At 38.7% G+C, this 19,794-nt stretch overlaps 1 protein-coding gene across 1 annotated transcript in view; it reads right to left on the bottom strand.

The window, feature by feature from the left end:
* The window catches only part of ZC2HC1B (zinc finger C2HC-type containing 1B), a 73,777-nt gene that overhangs the window by 30,289 nt on the left and 23,694 nt on the right, over positions 1 to 19,794 (bottom strand). The window contains exons 5-6 of the mRNA XM_054491533.2: positions 8,987 to 9,126; positions 4,452 to 4,560 (exon numbers count right to left, since the gene is read on the bottom strand). Coding sequence (XP_054347508.2) covers positions 4,452 to 4,560; positions 8,987 to 9,126 — 249 coding nt within the window. The remainder of the gene's footprint in view (positions 1 to 4,451; positions 4,561 to 8,986; positions 9,127 to 19,794) is intronic.

The following is a 19,794-nucleotide window of genomic DNA, read 5'->3' as shown; positions in this document are numbered from 1 at the left end:
TTCTCAAAAGAAGACATACATGCAGCCAACAAATATATGAAAAGAGCTCAACATCACTGAACATTAGAGAAATGCAAATCAAAACCACAATGAGATACCATCTTACACCAATCAGAATAGCTATTATTAAAAAGTTAAAAAATAACAGATGCTGGCAAGGTTGTGGAGAAAAAGGAACATTTTACACTGTTGGTGGAACTATAAATTAGTTTAACCATTGTGGAAGACAGTGTGGTGATTCCTCAAAGATCTAGAGGCAGAAATACCATTTGACCCAGCAATCCCATTACTGGGTATATACCCAAAGGAATATAAATGATTCTATTATAAAGATACATGCACATGTTTTTTCATTGTAGCACTATTCACAATAGCAAAGACATGGAATCAACCTAAATGTCCATCAATGATAGACTGGATAAAGAAAATATGGTACATATACACCATGGAATACTATACAGCCATAAAAAGGAATGAGATGGTGTCCTTTGCAGGGACGTGGATGGAGCTGGAGGCCATTATCTTCCACAAACTAATGCAGGAACCGAAAACCAAATCCCACATGTTCTCACTTATAAGTGGGAGCTGGATGATGAGAAAACATGGACACATAGTGGGGAACAACACACAATGGGGCCTGCTGGAGAATGGGGGGAAGGAGGGAGAGCATGAGGAAGAATAGCTCATGGATGCTCAGCTTAATACCTAGGATGATCTGGCAGCAAATCACCATAGCACATGCTTACCTATGTAACAAATCTGCACATCCTGCACATGTACCCCTGAACTTAAAATGAAAAGAAAAGAAAACCATTAGCTTGACAGACTAATAAAAAAAAAAAGAGGGGCTGGGCACAGTGGCTAATGCCTGTAATCCCAGCACTTTGCAAGGCCAAGGGGGGGCAGATCACTTGAGGCCATAATTTCGAGACCAGCCTAGCTAACATGGCAAAACTCTGTCTCTATTAAAAATACAAAAATTAGCCAGGTGTGGTGGTGTGTACCTGTGGTCCTAGCTACTGGAGAGGCTGAGACAGGAGAATCGCCTGAACCCAGGAGGTGGAGGTTGCAGTGAGCTAAGATTTCACCACTGTAATCCAGCCTTGGTAACAGAGTGAGGCTGTCTCTCAAAAAAAAAATAATAATAATAATTAAAATTAAAATTAAAAAAGAGAAAACACTCAAATTACTAAAATCAGAAAAGAAAATGGAGATATAACTACCAATTCTATAGAAATAAAAAAGGATTTCATGATAGTATTATGAAAAAATATATACCAAAAAATTGGAGAACCTAGATGAAATGGATGAATTCCTAAAAAACACAACACCTACCTAGAGTAAATCATGAACAAATAGAATATTTGAATAGACTTATAACTAGTAAGGAGATAGAATTAATAATAAAAAATCTCATGACATTAAAATGCTCCGGACCTGAGAGCTTCACTGGTGAATTCCACCAAACATTTAAAGAAGAACGAACACCAACCCTTCTCAGACTTTTCCCAAACGTATTGAAGAAGTAGGAACATTCCTAATTCATTCCATAAGGCCAAGGGTACCCTGACTTCAAAGACACTATAAGAAAACTACATCCCTTATGAATATTAATGCAAAAATCCTCAATAAAATACTAACAAATCAAGTTCAGTAGCATGTTAAAAGGATTATACACCATGACCATGTGAGATTTGTTCCTGGGATACAGGGATGGTTCAACACATGAAAATCAATCAATGTACACTATGTTTACAGACTAAAGGACAAAAATTACATCATCATTTCAAATGATGCAAAAAAAAGCATTTGAGAAAATTCAACACCCTTTCATGATAAAAACACTCAACAAACTAAGAATAGAAGGAAATTACCTCAACATAATAAAAACCATACATGTAAAACCCACAGAGATCACCATACTCAATGCTGAGACTGAAAACTTTCCCTCTAAGATCAAGAACAATGCAAGCGTGCTAATTTTCACCACTTCTATTTAATGAAGTACTAGAAGTTCCAACCAGAGCAATTAGGCAAGAAAAAAATTAAAAGGCATCCAAATTGGAAAGTAAAATTATCTCTGTTCACAGATGCTATGCTCTTATAAGCAGAAAATCCTAAAGATATCACCAAAAAACTTATTACAACCAATATATTAATTCAGCAAAGTAGAACAGAAAGTCAACACATGAAAATTAGTTGTGTTTCTATATACTGACAATGAACAATCAAAAAAAATTATGAAGACAACTACATTTACAATAACATCAAAAAGAACACTTAGGAATGAACTTAATGAGGTGAAAGATTTGTACAATGAAAACTACAAAACATTGCTGAAAGAAATTAAAGAGGACATAAATAAACAGAAATATATTCCATGTTCATGGATTTGAAGACTTACTATTGTTAAGATGTCCATACTAACCAAAGCAATCTGCAGATTCAGTGCAATCACGGTTAAAATCTCAACGATGTTTCTTGCAGAAATAAAAAAGCCCAACCTAAAATTCACATGGAATCTCAAGGGATCCCAAATAGCCAAAACAATCTTGGCTGTGTCTTGGAGGACTCACAGTTCCTGATGTCAAAACTTACTAAAAGCTATAGTAATCAAGGAAATATAATACTGGCATAAAGACGGACATATAAACCAATGAAATAGAATAGAGTCCAGAAACAAACCTTTGTATACATGGTCAAATGATTTTTGACAAGGGTGCAAGACCATTGGTTGAATGGGGAAACTGGACATCCACATTCAGAAGAATGAAGCTGGACCCTTACCTAACACCATATATTAAAAATTAACTCAAAATGGATCAAAGAACTAACATGTAAGATCTAAAGCTTGCCTTAGCTTAGACAAAAACATAGGAGTAAACCTCTCTGACCCTGGATTAGGCAAGGATTAATCCAATTTCTTGGATTCCTTGGTCACCAGAGGCAACCAAAGAGAAATAGACAAATTGGACTTCACGAAAATTTAAAAAATCTGTGAATCAAGAGAATATCAGCATAGTGAGAACACATCTCTACGAAAAATTTAAAAATTATCTGGGCATGGTGGCACATGCCTGTAGTCCTGGGTACTTGGGAGGCTGAGGTGGGAGGATCACTTGAGCCTGGGAGGTTGAAGCTGCAGTGAGCTATGATTGTGCCACTGCACTCCAGGCTGGTCAACAGAGACCCTGTCTCAAAATCAAATAAACAAACAAACAAACAAAAAACACACACAAAAAAGAATATCAACAGAGAATATCAACAGAGCAACCCATGGAATAGGAAAGAAAAGAATATTTATAAACCATATGGCTGATAAGGGATTAATATCCAGAATACATAGAGAATTCCTAAAAGTCAACAACAAAAACAACCAATCACACTGGTGATTAAGTTAGCAAAAACCAAAACAACAAAAACAATTCAAAAATGGGCAAAGGACTTGAGCAGACATTTTTTCAAAGAATATATACAAATGACCAATAAGCACTTGAAAAGAGGCTTAACCTCACAAATCATTAGAGATATGCAAATTAAAACTAAAATGAGATACCACCTCATCCCCATTAGGATGGCTCCTATGGTTCTGCCTTGTTGCTACTTTGAAGAAATTACAGTCAGCTTCTGTTCCCATGGGTTCCACATCTGCAGATTTAACAACTACAGATGGAGAACATTTAAAAATAAATAAATAGATAAATAACACCCAACTGTACCAATAATAAAAAATAATACAACAATTTTAATATAGCATAACAACTACTTACATAGCATTTACATTGCCTTAGGTATTATAAGTAATCTGGAGATGATTTAGTGTATACAGGAGGATGTGCCTAGGTTATACACAAATTCTACACCATTTTATATCAGGGACTTGAACATCTCAGGTTTTGGTATCCACTAGGGCCCTGGGACCAATCCCCTGTGGATACCGAGGGATGACTGTACAGAAATTCTTGACTTATGTTAGTTTGACATAAGATTTTTCAACCTTACATGGGTTAATTGGGGTGTTAAATGCATTTTTGACTTATAATATTTCTATTTACAACGGGCTTATCAGGACGTAGCCCCATCATAAATTGAGGAGGATCTGTATTTATTTCTAGAAAAGAAACTTTCCCCTTATTTTCAACACAAACATATGACACGTGGTCTTCTCCTATTTTCAATCTCTTCAATTTTACTAGACCGGAGAACAATGGTTTAGACTCCCATTGCAGTAACTGAATTTGACTTGTACATTGTGAAAGTTGCATAATCCTGATAAATTAAGAAATATTCCCTTTTGGCAAATAAACTTTAACCTCTAACCCAAATATCTTTGCATCCAAAAGCAACAGTGAATGTCTTAGAGCTTTTGCAGACTACCGGTGAATCCCAAACCCAACAGTGATCTCCTCTGAGCCCATCATTTGAGAGCTGAAATGCATGCTCTGACTCACCTGACTTGGTTGGGACTTCATTTGTGGCCACCAGGGCCCTGTTCTGCAGCAAAGCTCCCACAGCACTGGTAACAGTTGGTTCTTTTTTTGGACCCATCTGAGCCCTACCCTACAGAGAGAGAAAGAAAGAGATAAAGAGAACACCTTCTGTATGTAACCTCAGGTGCCACATAGGAGGTACAGCTGTTCCCACTTAACCAGCAGCAGAATGGCATCATCTGCAGGGACTCCCTGAATCCAGGGGAAGGGGACAGACACACACCCTGCACTTCAGTTAGCCTGGTTCTTGTCCTCCCAGCTGGTGCTCAAAGCCATATCTGGGTTTTGAAGCTTCCCTTCCATAATTAAGCCCTTGGGGTTGTTGGTGGTATATTTATCCTATAAAATTAGTTGTATGGAGACATAAGAAATCACTTAATGTCAATAAAGGATATAAAGAACATTTTTTTATAATTATTTAAAATTATTTATAATTTTATAAATATATTTATTTAATATTATTTATAATTATTTAAAATTAATAATTTTAAAGTGTATTTTATTACACTTGAAGACTATTTTGTTTTGTTTTTTTTTTAACATGAACAGAGAAGAAAAACAGATTGGCAGGCAGCAAATGTTTGAAGTATGAAATTCCAACATCCCTACACCATCCCACTCCCTGCAGAGCAGCAGCAGCAGAATAGTTACATTAAAACGAAATAAGGACCAAAAGGTCTCTCATATGCTCCTTTTATCTTACCGCTGATCCCACCTCCAGTTCCACGGAAACTGCAGGATAAAGATAACCTGTTACACCAAGTGAGAATTCTCACTTGGGCAAGAATGGCTGAGAGACTACAGCAGGCAGCTCATCCCCATTCACACAAATAAAGCTATTTTTAGAGGCCTATATTGGTCTCTTTTGGTTAAGAGTATGACACATTTTAAAAGTTGATTATGTTTAAAATAGAAACATATTTCGGCTGTGTTAACAGCCCTTCAAAACTGAAACAACCCCTCCTTTCTTTTTCCATTTTTGAATAAGCTTCACTATTAGACAAGGCCCCAAAGTGGTGAAGCTGGCACAAAGGAAACAAATACGGCTGTTCAGATATACTCTATAGTGAGTGAAGGAATTCACAAAGCAAGCAATTTTTCTTCTGTGTTCCCAATCACCATTCAGCTCTGGAAAACAAGGAGAGGAATGGGGCCAAGTCACTGGTTACACTGACAGCCAGCTGGCCTTCTTCAGGAATAAAAACTCTTCCGTTTGCTGCTTTCCTGTGCTCTCTTTGGCCCCACTAAAGCAGACTAACTCTGGAGACCAGTAAGAAGAACCATCTGCAGAAATGTAACTCACCCTTTACTGCTTTACAGAATGTAGGTAGACTTATACATACAAACTTTTCCATAATTAGGCTGTATTCAAGCCCAAAGTAGTCATATTCCTCCAAAAGTGTCGTGCCTATCGTATCAACTGGAAAAGGCTACTGGAGAAGGGGAGGGTGGGGTAATGTAGAGAGAGGAAAGGAGGAGCCCCTATGTGCAAGACACTGAACCGGGCCCTTCACTTATCTATAAGTCCCCCAACAACTCAGCAAGGTACACATGATTAACCCCATTTTACAGATTAAAGTGAATCCCAAAGAATTTAAGTAACTGGGCCAAGTTTACCTAAATTATGGAATTAAAATTCAAACTCTGGCCAGGCACGGGGTCTCATGCCTGTAATCCCAGCATTTTGGGAGACCAAGGCAGGCAGATCACCTGAGGTCAGGAGTTTGAGACCAGCCTGGCCAACATGGTGAAACCTCGTCTCTACTAAAAATACAAAAGTTAGCCAGGCATGGTGGTGGAAACCTGTAATCCAAGCTATTCGGAAGGCTGGGGCACAAGAATTGCTTGAATCCAGGAGGTGGAGGTTGCAGTGAGCCGAGATCACACCACTGCACTCCAGCCTGGGCAACAGAGTGAGACTCCATCTCAAAAAAAAAAAAAAAAAAAAAAAAGAAAGAAATTCAAATCCTGACTACTGAATGTAGAATCCTGGCTTTTTCTACGTTGTACTTCTTCCCATGCTATCTCAGATGTCAAGACTGAATCTAGGCCGGGTGTGGTGGCTCATGCCTGTCATCCCAGCACTTTGGGAGGCCGAGGCAAGCGGATCACTTGAGGTCAGGGGTTTGTGACCAGCCTGGCCAACATGGTGAAACTCCATCTCTTCTGAAAATACAAAAATTAGCCAGGTGTGGTGGTGGGTGCCTGTAATCCCAGCTACTTGGGAGGCTGAGGCAGGAGAATCGCTTGAACCCGGGAGGCGGAGGTTGCAGTGAGCCAAGATTGTGCCACTGCACTCCAGCCTGGGCAACAGAGTGAGACTCCATCTCAAAAACAAAAACAAAACTGAATCTATAAAACTGTGTTTATTGTAACCACTGCCTCTCAACACATATATGTCCTACCTCCTGTGTTCTATTATCTACAGAGATTGTCTTCCTGTCTGTCCAGGCTCTGGAGCTGAAAACCTTATTGTCAACCCTGATTCCCTCTTTTATCCTATGTCTAATCATTTTCTCAGTCTCATCAATTATTTCTTAGATTCTCCCTCCCACACAACCCTATTAATCCTCCTATTCCAGGCCCTCATTCAAGGACATGTTAATCAAGGACCTGTCAATCAAGGACAGTCCTTGATTTTAGGGCATTTATTCAATCAATTCCTCTTTTCTTCCTCTCTCAACTGGCTTGAATTAAAGCCCTTCTAGTTCTGGCTGCCTGTCTGCCTGTCTTGCCTGTCCCTGTACCTCTTTTTTCTTTTCTTTTTCTTTTTTTTTTGAGACAGAGTTTTGCTCTTGTTGCCCAGGCTGGAGTGCAATGGCGTGATCTTGGCTCACCACAACCTCTGCCTCCCAGGTTCAAGCAATTCTCCTGCCTCAGCCTCACAAGTAGCTGGGATTACAGGCATGTGACACCACGCACGGCTAATTTTGTATTTTTAGTAGAGACAGGGTTTCTCCATGTTGGTCAGGCTGGTCTCCAACTCCCTACCTCAGGTGATCTGCCCACCTCAGCCTCCCAAAGTGCTGGGATTACAGGCGTGAGCCACCGCACCCGGCACCCTGTACCTCTTTCATAGGTACTCAATGCTTTCGCTCCCCAGATGGGTGCCTCAGGCCACAAGCTGGATGTTTTGTGCATAAAGCCCTTCCCAACCCCAACTCTAGGCTGGTGAACCCATTTTGATATTTAAGGGCAAAACGTTTGCTTGCCTTTGAAGACTTCCAGGAATTGCAGTGACTTCTTCTTCCATAGCTCTCCTATATATGCCAACTGTACCAGTTCCAAGTCCCCCTCCATCTTTCAATGACAAATTCTTGATCAACCAGTACCTAGCACAGTTTCTGGTACATGGTTGGTAGTCAATAACCTTCTAATTCTTAAGGGGATAGAGCTCCGGATTCACAGTCTGTGGGATCCGCTTTTGTTGGAAAGGGTCCCACCCCATTACATACTGGATTTAACCAGAAGCTTTCTAAACAAGCTGTAGAGGCCAGGCACGATGGCTCACACTTGTAGTCCTAGCACTTTGGGAGGCTGAAGGGGGCAGATTGCTTGGGCCCAGGAGTTCGAGACCAGCCTGAGCAACACAGTGAGACCCCATCTCTATTAAAAATACAAAAAATTAGCTGGGCGTGGTGCTATGCACCTGTAGTTCCAGCTACTCGGGAGGCCGAGGTGGGAGTATCACCTGCACCTGGGAGGTCAAAGCTGCAATGAGCCGTGATTACACCATTGCACTCCAGCCTGGGCAACAGAGTGAGACCCTGTCTCAAAAATAAATAAACAAACAGTCTGTATACACTTAAAGTATTCAGACCAACTTTTCATGGCATCTAAGCCATGTCTATGAAACTAATAGTTTTTATGCTATATTGTAAGTATGTACCTGAGACCTTCGACCGTATGGTGCTGTTTGCTGGCTCCAGTTCTGTGGTTTATAAATCTACTGTCTTCCACTTCAGGTTGTTATTTTACTGATTTGCACCTGAAGATAACAGCTGCTTCCATTCATCCACATACCCCTTTAACTTGCTGATTCTGTCACTTTAAATAAAAGGTGAAGACCCCTCCTCTATAGAGCAAAACACATGACCTGTGGGGCAGTTGCCTTTGGACAGCCTGTCCCACTCAGGCAGTTTCACTTTAGATTCGCAATTCTTTTCTGGGTGATTAAGGTTGATACTGTTGGATAGAGTTTTGCCATAATGCTATAGAAACACTATGTATTCAAGTCTTCACCCAAAGAAGCTTCAAATACTTTAGAAATATTTTTTTCTACAACACCCAAAGGTGCCGTTAGCTGGAAAGCATTCTCCTACAAAAGAAGTCAGCTCCCACAGGGGTGAGCAATCGTGATCAGTTCTCTTCACGGTTACACTTCTTAGGATGGGTAACTGAGGTTCTCTAGGGAATTCTACCGGCTCACCCCACCCCCGCCCCCCTCCCCAGGCATGCAAGGGCACAAGAGCCAACACCTGGGGAGAGATAGTTACCTGAGCTCTGGATGCCAATTTAGCTGCTGTCTGAGCTGGATTAAAGACTCGGCGAGAAGACTGATCCTTGCAGAAATTAATATGTCGCTCAGCTGCGCTTTCATTAAACCTTCTCATACAATATGGGCATTGAATATAATCTGAATGTAAAGATAACAACAAATGGCAATTAGCACTTCAAAAACAACTATAGAATACTATAGAATTATAGAATGAACTACATGAAGTGAAATAAGGATATGATGGCTCATGCCAGTAATCCCAGCACTCTGTGAGGCTGAGGTGAGTGGACTGCTTGAGCCCAGGAGTTTGAGACCAGCCTGGGCAACATGGCAAAACCCCATCCCTACAAAAAATTAGCCAGGTGTGGTGGTGTGTGCCTGTGGTTCCAGCCACTCGAGAGGATAGCTTGAGCCCAGAAGGTCAAGGCTGCAGTCAGCTCTGATCATGCCACAGCACTCCAGCCTGGCCAAGAGAACAAGACCCTATTTCAAATAAGTAAATAAATAAATATATAATTAATGATATGAACTCTGCTCCAACATGAAAGAACAAGGTCCCAAACTCTGGTTTGAGACTATTCCAAGGGGGGAGACATGCAGGGCTACTAAAGGACATGGCAGGGAAAAATGTCACAACCTGTGCATTCATTTCAATTGTCTGCCCTTGAAATATTTAAGTGATGTAATTTTCCAGAAAAACAAAGAAGATTATACTTAAGAACTTCTCAATGAAATGAATTATTTAGTAAATCCTGTGTAAAGAAAGTAGTTCTAGAATCACAGAATGTTAGTATGATGGCACAGCAGGGCATAGAATATTCAAAAGCCTAGGTTGTAGTGCTGGGTGGGTCTTAGAGAAGTTACGGAGTTACAGAGGGAGATGGGATGTTTCAAAATTTGGGTTTGGGAGATATGAATGGAAGTCAGTGGGACTGTGTCACTGGCAGAAAGACGTACTACTTTTGCAGTGGCTAGATTTTTTTTTCACTTAACTACTAAGTGAGCAGGCAATATATTCAGGAAGGAGATAGTAATAGGATAAAAGGTGAGGACTCAAAAAATAGAAAAGGGAAAGAAGGAGGGATGATAGGAAAGTTCACCAAAAACAGCTTCAGCTTCCAGAGATGCAATGGCCCAGACAGCTCCTGTCGGCCTCAGGTTCTCTGTGGTTCTGTATAATATCTTTTTTTCTAAATTCTTCTTTCATTTGCAATTACCAGACATAATTGGTTAGTGAGAGAAATGAGAAGTGGGAGACAGGCAAGATCTTCTTAGAATGTGGAGCTGCTCATAGCAAAACTAGGTTGGCAACTACCCCTCTAAATCAAGCAGGGATTGGTGTTTGCTTTGTTTCGTTTTAGGCACCTTAAAGGGATAGCACACTAGATATCAGCAACATAAAATAATCCCGCCGCCCCGACCCCAGGAAGGGTGTGAAACCGCATCAACCTCAAATTCAGTGTAGAACTTGTGTTAGTGTATAATCAAAATTCCTACATGCGTGGATGGATATTTCATGTAGTGATGTTAAGAATTTTTTGTAAGCCACCTTTTTAAGCAGTTTGGGGAGTTTTCTATTTGAACAAATCATTTCCTAAAATGTATATTCATAAAATGTAACAATTTTTAAGCACTTAGGAATTATCTGGTAGCCTTATCCTTTATTTCTTACTCCATCCAGAAGGCAGTACCTCATCATTAATTTAACACTGATTGAGCATCTACTTGGTGCCAGGTGCTGTCTTACACCTGGGGTTGCAATGTCTCTGAAAAATCAAGGAGTAAGCATTTTAGTACAGAAACAAATAAATAAAAATTTCACACGGAGATAAATGCCTTGAAAAAAAAATAGAACAGGACAGCGTTGGGAAATGATAAAAAGCCCAGTGCTGGAGCTTGCCTGACTGGTTTTGAGCCTGAGTTCTTTACTTGCTATGTGTGTGAACTCGGGCAAATTACCCAACCTCCTTAAGCTTCCATTTTCCCAGCACCTACGTATCACCTGTTTCATCGGGTTGTTGTGAAAGTTAACTATGATAATCCATATAAAGGCTTGGCACAGTGGGCGGGGTGGAACATACTAAATGTTTTGTAAATGCTAGCTATTGCTATAAGGAAACAGGTTCAGCAAGGTTGTGTTTCCAACTACCAAATAGAAGTGAAACTGCCTAGGAAAAAAGTACAATAGAAAGTGCCATTATCATTCAGAATTCATTTACAATGGTTTAGGAGAACTATCTAGAACATGGCTCTTAGCTTGGTGGTTATTTCTTCAATTTTGCCAGCTGGAAAACGAAGTCTTACATCATAAGAAATGCTGCAACCATAAACCCTACTCACATTAGGCAAAGACAATGATCACGGCAATACTGAGTGGCTTCCTTAATCCCACTTGCTCATTCACTCACTGCCACCCTTCTGTGTTTGGTACTACATATCACCATGGAGACAGCAAAGTTGAAGTCTATTTCCCTGCCGATGAAAATCTCAAAGATGATTAGGCAAACAGACAATTACTGCTTGGTGGGATAAACTGTAGAAGAGGAGGCACTAGGGCCTCTGGGACCCTACAGAAGGAACATAAGGCCCCACCAGAGGGGCAGAGAGCAGGCAGGAGAGAGTCCTGTGGCTGAGCATTCAAGGTTGCTGATTCTATTTATGTTGAACTTCACATATTTTGAGAATTGTTGTATTTTCTGCAACAATAATCTGAACCCAGCATGACTGAGCTACATGTTCTACCCTCAGCTCAATCGGAGTCACCTCTCTTCCTCTATCAATAACGTTTTCATAAAATCACCATGTCCTATTTATTTCAATAGGTAATGATTTTAAAAGTCAGAGTACAAATGAATTCTTATGAGGAATATGGTGGCCAGATCTCAGAGAAATGTGGAAAACCAAGCATTATTTTAAAATGCCAACATTGTGCTGTGTCTCCTTGTCTATGTAGCTATGCAAAATGGTAACTGAATGTCCCAGGCCTCACAGAAAAATAACAATGATAAATATTCTATATCATTGTCCCCATAAACTGTCACAGTATCCTAGAAATTTAAATCATTGACAGGCTTAGCTAAGTCACTAAAAAGTAGAATATAGGCATGTCTCAAAAACTGAGTCATGAAGATAGGGAATCATGCTGAGGAAAAAAGGGAAATTACTGGCACATTCATGCATGTTAGGCCGTGTTATATATAACTCTAGTTATATGTATATAAATTCTTTAGTACTGGCCGGGCGCAGTGGCTCATGCCTGTAATCCCAGCACTTTGGGAGGCCGAGGCAGGTGCATCACCGGAGGTCAGGAGTTCAAGATCAGCCTGACCAATATGATGAAACCCCGTCTCTACTAAAAATACAGAAATTAGCTGGGCGTGGTGGTGGGCGCCTGTAATCCCAGCTACTCAGGAGGCTGAAACAGGAGAATTGCTTGAACCTGGGAGGCGGAGTTTGCAGTGACCCGAGATCCTGCCATTGCACTCCAGCCTGGGCAACAAGAGCGAAACTCCGTCTCAAAAACAGCAACAACAACAACAAAAAACAAATAAATTCTCTAGTACTTAAGCCTGAGAATTCCTGGCTAATATAAAATCCTTGCACAAACAAAATCATCACTGTGGTGAAAATGTTGGGAATGCATATAATCATTTGGTTTGTTGCATAAAATTATGTTAAGGACACAAGAAAGAAGTTAATTATAAAATTATATGTTAGCATAGAAATATAAAGAAAAATAAATTGAACATTTGGTGAGGCCTTACAAAAGGATTTTTTTTTTTAGAGAAACAATAATCCCCACATTTTAGATCCAAGTCATGGTTAGATCCAAGTTGGATCTAAAATGTGAGAGAAATTCACACAGCAGGACATCTGACATGGTTTCACTTATTCAATTAAAGAACCATAAGGTAGCCATCAACCCTGTAGCTTCTAATCTTAAAATGAATATATTTCTCATAAAAGATGTTTTTTGTTATATGAAAATTGTTGCCAAAGTACTTACATTATTACTAAAATCACAGCACAGATCTTTCTACTGAATATCTTAAGACAACACATTATTTCAAGATATATTTCTATTAGCACTCAATAAAAGGGAAGCAAATATGAGGATTATTTTCTGGTATAGAAGTTCAGACGACATATTTTTCAGATGATTTTATAGTATGACTACACTGTGGCTTTTTGTTTTTGTACTTTCTTAAATAGTATTTTTGAGGAATAATTTACACACAACTAAATGCACCTATTTTACATGTATAGTTCAATGAGTTTTGACGAATGTATCCATTTTAACCACCTCAATTAAAATACAGAACATTTTTGTCACCCCAAAAAGTTCCCTCATGCCCCCTTTCAGTCAATATTTTGCAAAACCCAGTCTCAGGCAACCGATTATCTACTTCCTGTTACTATTCATAAGATTTCCCTGTCCTATAATTTCATATAATAGAACATCTATGTTGCTGCATGTATTTCCTTCTTATTGTTGAGTACTAGACCATTTTGTAAATATTCCACAATCTGTTTATCTATTCAATTGTTGATAGACATTTTCAGTTGTTTCCAGTTTACGCTATATGAATAAAGCTATGAACCATCATGTAAATCTTTTTTATGGACATGTTTTCATTTTTTGTATAAATATCAAGAAATGGGATTGCTTTATAGGCTAAGTGTATGTTTAACTTACTAAGAAAATACCAGTGCATGCTGGGCGTGGTGGCTCACACCTGTAATCTCAGCACTTTGGAAGGTCAAGGTGGGCGGATCACGAGGTCAGGAGATCGAGACCATCCTGGCTAACACGGTGAAATCCTGTCTCTACTAAAAATACAAAAAATTAGCCGGGTGTGGTGGTGGGTGCCTGTAGTCCCAGCTACTTGGGAGGCTGAAGCAGGAGAATGGCGTAAACCTGGGAGGCGGAGCTTGCAGTGAGCCAAGATCATGCCACTATACTCCAGCCTGGGTGACAGCAAGACTCCGTCTCAAAAAAGAAAGAAAAGAAAAGAAAATACCAGTGCGAAGTGGTTGTACTGTTTTATACTTCTATCAGCAGTGTATGAGACTTCCAGTTGGTCCACATCATAGCAAACACTTATAGCGTCAGTCTTTTTCTTCTTTGTTTTTTGAGACAGAGTCTCACTCGGTCACCCAGGCTGGAGGGCATTAGCACAATCTCTGCTCACTGCAGCCTCCGCCTCCAGGTTCAAATGATTATCATGCCTCAGCCTCCCAAGTAGCTGGGATTACAGGAGTGAGCCACCATGCCTGGCTAATTTTTTTGTATTTTTAGTAGAGACAGGGTTTTGCCATGTTGGCCAGGCTGGTCTCAAACTCCCAGCCTTAAGGGATCCACCTACCTTGGCCTCCCAAAGTGCTGAGATTACAAGCGTTGTATTGTCAGAGTCTTTAATTTTAGCCACTGAAGTGTATGTGTAGTGGTATCTCATTATGGTTTTTAATTTGCATTTTCCTAATGAAAATGATGTTGAGTATCTTTTCATGTGCTATTGGCTATTATTTTGTGATGTGTCTGTTCAAATAAATCTGTTGACCTTTTCTGATTGGGTTGTCTCCTTATTACTGAGTTTTAAGAGTTCTTCATATGTTCTTGATATGAGTTCTTTGTCAGATATACATATTATGAATATTTTCTCCCAGTCTGTAACTTGCCTTTCCATTTTTTTTTCTTTATTCATCATTTCTTCAGACCAGATCCATTTTCTTAAGTCTTAAACTGAAATTTTTAATTTTGGGAAGGCCAAATTTACTAATTTCCTTTTTTAAAAACAAAATTATTAGGGGATTTTGTGTCCTGCCTGGGAAATCTTTGTTGGCCTTTAGTTGTAACAATTATATTAGGTCAATGATCCTTTTTGAATGACTTTTTATATATGGTTGATATAGTTTAGATATTTGTCCTCTTCAAATCTCATGTTGAAATTTGATCTTCAGTGTTGGAGGCAGGCCTAGTGTGAGGTGTTTGGATAGTTTAGATATTTGTCCTCTTCAAATCTCATGTTGAAATTTGATCTTCAGTATTGGAGGCAGGCCTAGTGTGAGGTGTTTAGATCACGGGGGTGGATCTCTTATGAACAAGCTTGGTGCTGTCCTTTTGCTAAGGGGTGAGTTCTTGCTCTATTAGCTCCCATCATAACTTATTGTTAAGAAGAGCCTGGGCTGGGCACAGTGGCTCATGCCTGTAATCCCAACACTTTGAGAGGCCAAGGCAGGCGGATTGCTTGAGCTCAGGAATTCAAGACCAGCCTGGGCAACATGGAGAAACCCCACCTCTACCAAAAATACAAAAAAATTAGCCAGGCATGGTGGCATACATCTGTGGCCCCAGCTACTCAGGAGGCTGAGGTGGGAGGATGGCTTGAGTGTGGGAGGCAGAGGTTGCAGTGAGCTGAGATCACGCCACTGCACTCCAGCCTGGGTGACAGAGTGAGACTCCCTCTCAAAAAAAAAAAAAAAAAAAGAAGAGCCTGTCACTCCTCCTTCCCACTTCCTTCCCTTCCCTCTTGCTTTCTCTCTTGACATGTGATGCCTGCTCCCCTTCACCTTCCATCATGATTGGAGACTTCCTGAGATCCTCGAGAGAAGCAGATGCCAGTGCCATGCTTCTTGTACAACCTGCAGCACTGTGAGCCAAATAATCCCCTTTTCTTTATAAATTACCCAGGCTCAGGTATTTCTTTATAGCAACACAAACAGATTAAGACAATGGTATAAGAATCAAGGTTCATTTTTCCATATGGATATCCAGTTGTTCCACCATCATTTGTTGATAAGACTAGCCTTTCACCCAGTGAATTACCTTGGCATCTTTTAAGAAAATCAATTACCCACAGATAGGGGGGTGTCTATATCTAGATTCTATTTTCTGTAAATTGATACACCAATACCAAGTTGTCATGATCACTGTACTGTTACAGTAAGTCTTGACATCAGGTAATGTAAATACTCCAATTTTGTGCTTTTTAAAAACCATATTGCCTATTCCAGATTCTTTCCAGTTCCATAAAATATTTGAATCAGCTAGTCAATTTCTTTTTTTTCTTTTTTCTTTCTTCCTTCTTTTTTTTTTTTGAGACAGAGTTTCACTCTTGTCACCCAGACTGGAGTGCGGTGGTGCCATCTCTGCTCACTGCAACCTCCGCCTCCCAGATTCTCCTCCCTCAGTCTCCCGAGTAGCAGGGATTACAAATGCCCGCCACCACATCCAGCTAATGTTTTGTATTTTTAGTAGAGACGGGGTTTCACTGTGTTGACCAAGCTGGTCTCGAACTCTTGACCTCAAGTGATCCACCTGCCTCGGCCTCCCAAAGTGCTGGGATTACAGGCGTGAGCCACCACGCCCGGCCAGCTAGTCAATTTCTACTCAGCAAAAATAACTTCTAGGTATTTCTAGTGGAATTACATTGAATCCATAGGTTAATTTGGGTAGAATTGACATCATAACACAATCTTGAGTCTTCCAAACCAGAAAAATGGTAAATCTCACCATTTATTCTGGTCCTCTTTAATTTCTTGAAGGAATGCTATGAGATTTTCATTTTATAGGTTCTGTATATATTTTGTTAAATACACCCCTAAATATTTACTATTTTTATGTTATTATAAATTTATTAAATTTCTTTTTTTTTGAGATGGAGTCTTGCTCTGTCACCCAGGCTAGAGTGCAGTGGTGCGATCTCAGCTGACTGCAACCTCTGCCTCCTGGGTGCAAGTGATTCTCCTGCCTCAGCCTCCCAAGTAACTGGGATTACAGGAACCTGCCACCGCACCTGGCTAATTTTTGTATTTTTTTTAGTAGAGAAGGGGTTTCACCATCTTGGCCAGTCTGGTCTCGAACACCTGACCTCGTGATCCACCTGCCTCAGCCTCCCAAAGTGCTGGAATTACAGGTATGAGCCACCCGCCCAGCCTTAAATTTCATTTTTTAATTGTTTATGCGTAGTGTGTAGAACTACAACTCACTTGTTTATACCTTATATCCTGAAATGTTGTTAAATTCACTTTAATTCCAGTAGCTTTTTTGTAGTTCCCTGGAATCTTCTATATTTACTCATTCACAATTATGTTGTGTGTGAATAAAGATAGTTTTACATCTTCTTCCCCAATTTACATGCTTTTTACATGTAAATATAATATTTTAATTCATTTCTTGCCTTATTACACTGAGCATTATCAATAGTACAGTGTTGAATAGAAGTGGTCAGAATGAACATCCTTGTTTTTTTCCTGATCTCAGTGGGAAAGTCTTCAGTTTTTCACTATTAAGTGTGATGTTAGCTGTAGATTTCTCAAGGATGACCTTTATGGAGGAAGTTCCTTTCTAATTCTAACTTGCTGAGAAGTCTTTTTTTTTTTTTTGTATTGTATTGTTTTTAACGTGTAAGGAGTTACATTTGTGGAAGGCTTTTTCTCTATTGAGATGATCATATGCTTTTAAAAATATTTTGTTAATTTGATGGATTACATCATTTTCTTCTTTTGACTTAATTTAGGTCTCATTTGCTCTTTTCCTAATCTTTTAAAGAGAAAGTTTAAGATAATTGAACTAAACCTTTTCTCTTTTCTACTATGAACATTTAAAGCTATAAAATTCCCTCTAAGAATGAATTAAACTGCATCCCACAAAGTTAGATATTTTCATTATCATTTAGTTAAAACCATTTTCTAATTTCTCTTGTGATTTCTTCTTAGATCCAAGGGTTATTTAGAAATGACTTCTTGATTTCCAAATATTCAGGAATTTTCCAGATATATTTTTGTCATACATTTCTAATTAATTCTATTCTGATCGGAGAACATATTATGTATGATTTCAATTCTAAATTTGAGACCTACTTTGTGGTCCTGTATATGGTGGTCTCTCTTGGGTAACTGTTCCATGTATACTTGAAAACACTGTGTCTTCTGCTGTGGCTATGTGTCATAGAATAAGTATAAATGTCTATTAGGTCAAATTGGTTACTGTTGCTCAACTCTTCTATATCTTTACTGATTTTCCTGCTGTGTATTCTATCAGTTACTAAGAGAGGAGTGATAAAATCTCCAAATATAATTGTGAATTTGTCTACTTCTCCTTCCAGTTTTGTCAGTTTTTGTTTCACATTCTTAGAAGCTCTGTTACTAGGTACATAAACATTTAAAACTGATAGGTCTTCATCAGTTAAATACATCAAAACTGATGTATTTATCATTTGAATATCAGTTGAATCATTCTCCTTCCAGTTTTGTCAGTTTTTGTTTCACATTCTTAGAAGCTCTGTTACTAGGTACATAAACATTTAAAACTGATAGGTCTTCATCAGTTAAATACATCAAAACTGATGTATTTATCATTTGAATCATCATCTGTTAATACTTGCCCTGCAGTTAACTTTGCGCTATATTAATACAGTCATTCCAGCTTTATGATTATTGTCTGCATGTATATCTTTTCCCGTGCTCTTAACTTATTTGTGTCTTTATATCCATGTGTTTTTCTTATGGAAAACTTACAGTCGGGTCTTGCTTTATTATTCAGTTTGACAATTTCTGTCTTTTATGTGGAGTATGTAGGCCATTAATATGCAGTTATGCATATGGTTAGGTTTAAGTCTACCATCTTGTTATCTGTCTTTATCCCACCTGCTCTTTGTGCCTTTTTCCCCCTTTGGATTGAATTTTTTTACATTTTTTATCTCTACTCCATGTATTGTCTTATTAGCTACATAGCAATATTTTTTAGTGGTTACTCTAGAGTTTACAATAGGTATCTTTACCATATAATAGTCTACCTTTAAATGACACTATACCTATTCATGTATAATATAAGAACCTTACAATATATGTCCATTTTCCTCACTCAACCTTGTGCTATTGTTTTCCTACATTTCACTTCCATGTTATAATACCCATTATATGCTATTACTTATGCTTTAAAAAGTAACTAGTAACCCATAGTTGATATTATCCTCAATGGAAAACACAAGACAAGGATGCCTACTTTTGCCACTCCTATTCAATATAGTATGAAAAGTTCTAGCCAGAGGATTTAGGCTCGAAAAAGAAATAAAAGACATATCAATTGGGAAGGGAGAAGTAAAATTATCTCTGTTTCAGGTGACATAATCTTATTGTATAAAATCCTATAGATTCCACAAAAACACTATCAGAAATAATATTATACATGAATTCAGCACAAGTTACAGGATACAAAGCCAACATACAAAGATCTGTTACATTTTTATACACTAAAAATGAACAATCTGAAAAGAAAGTTAACAACTCCATTTATAATGTCAAAATGAATAAAATACTTAGAAATAAATTTAACCAACGAGGTGAAAGACTTGTCCATTGAAAACTACAGTATTTTGCTAAAAGAAATTAAAGAAGATGAAAATAATAGAAAGATATCCCATGTTCATGGATTGGAAAACGTAATATTGTTAAGATGACAATAGTACCTAAAACATTCTATATATTCAGTTCAATCCCTAACAAAATCTCATTATAATATTTTTACAGAAATAGAACAAATCCTAAAATTCATATGGACTCTCAAATGACCTTGAATAGTGAAAACAATCTTGAGTGTATTTTGCAGACCTCAAACTTCCTGATGTCAAAAATTACTAGAATTCTACAGTATTCAAAACAGTTTGGTACTGGCGTAAAGACAGACATATAGACCAATGGAACAGAAGAACAGAGAGCCCAGAAATAAATCCTCAAACATACGGTCAAGTGATTTTTGATAATGGTGCCAAGATTATTCCATGGGGAAGAAAAGTCTTTTTAACA

Source organism: Pongo pygmaeus, chromosome 5 (assembly GCF_028885625.2).
Source record: "Pongo pygmaeus isolate AG05252 chromosome 5, NHGRI_mPonPyg2-v2.0_pri, whole genome shotgun sequence".
NCBI classification, from domain to species: Eukaryota; Metazoa; Chordata; class Mammalia; order Primates; family Hominidae; genus Pongo; species Pongo pygmaeus.
Note: the sequence above shows the minus strand (reverse complement) of the source record. Positions and strands in the feature narration are given on the sequence as shown.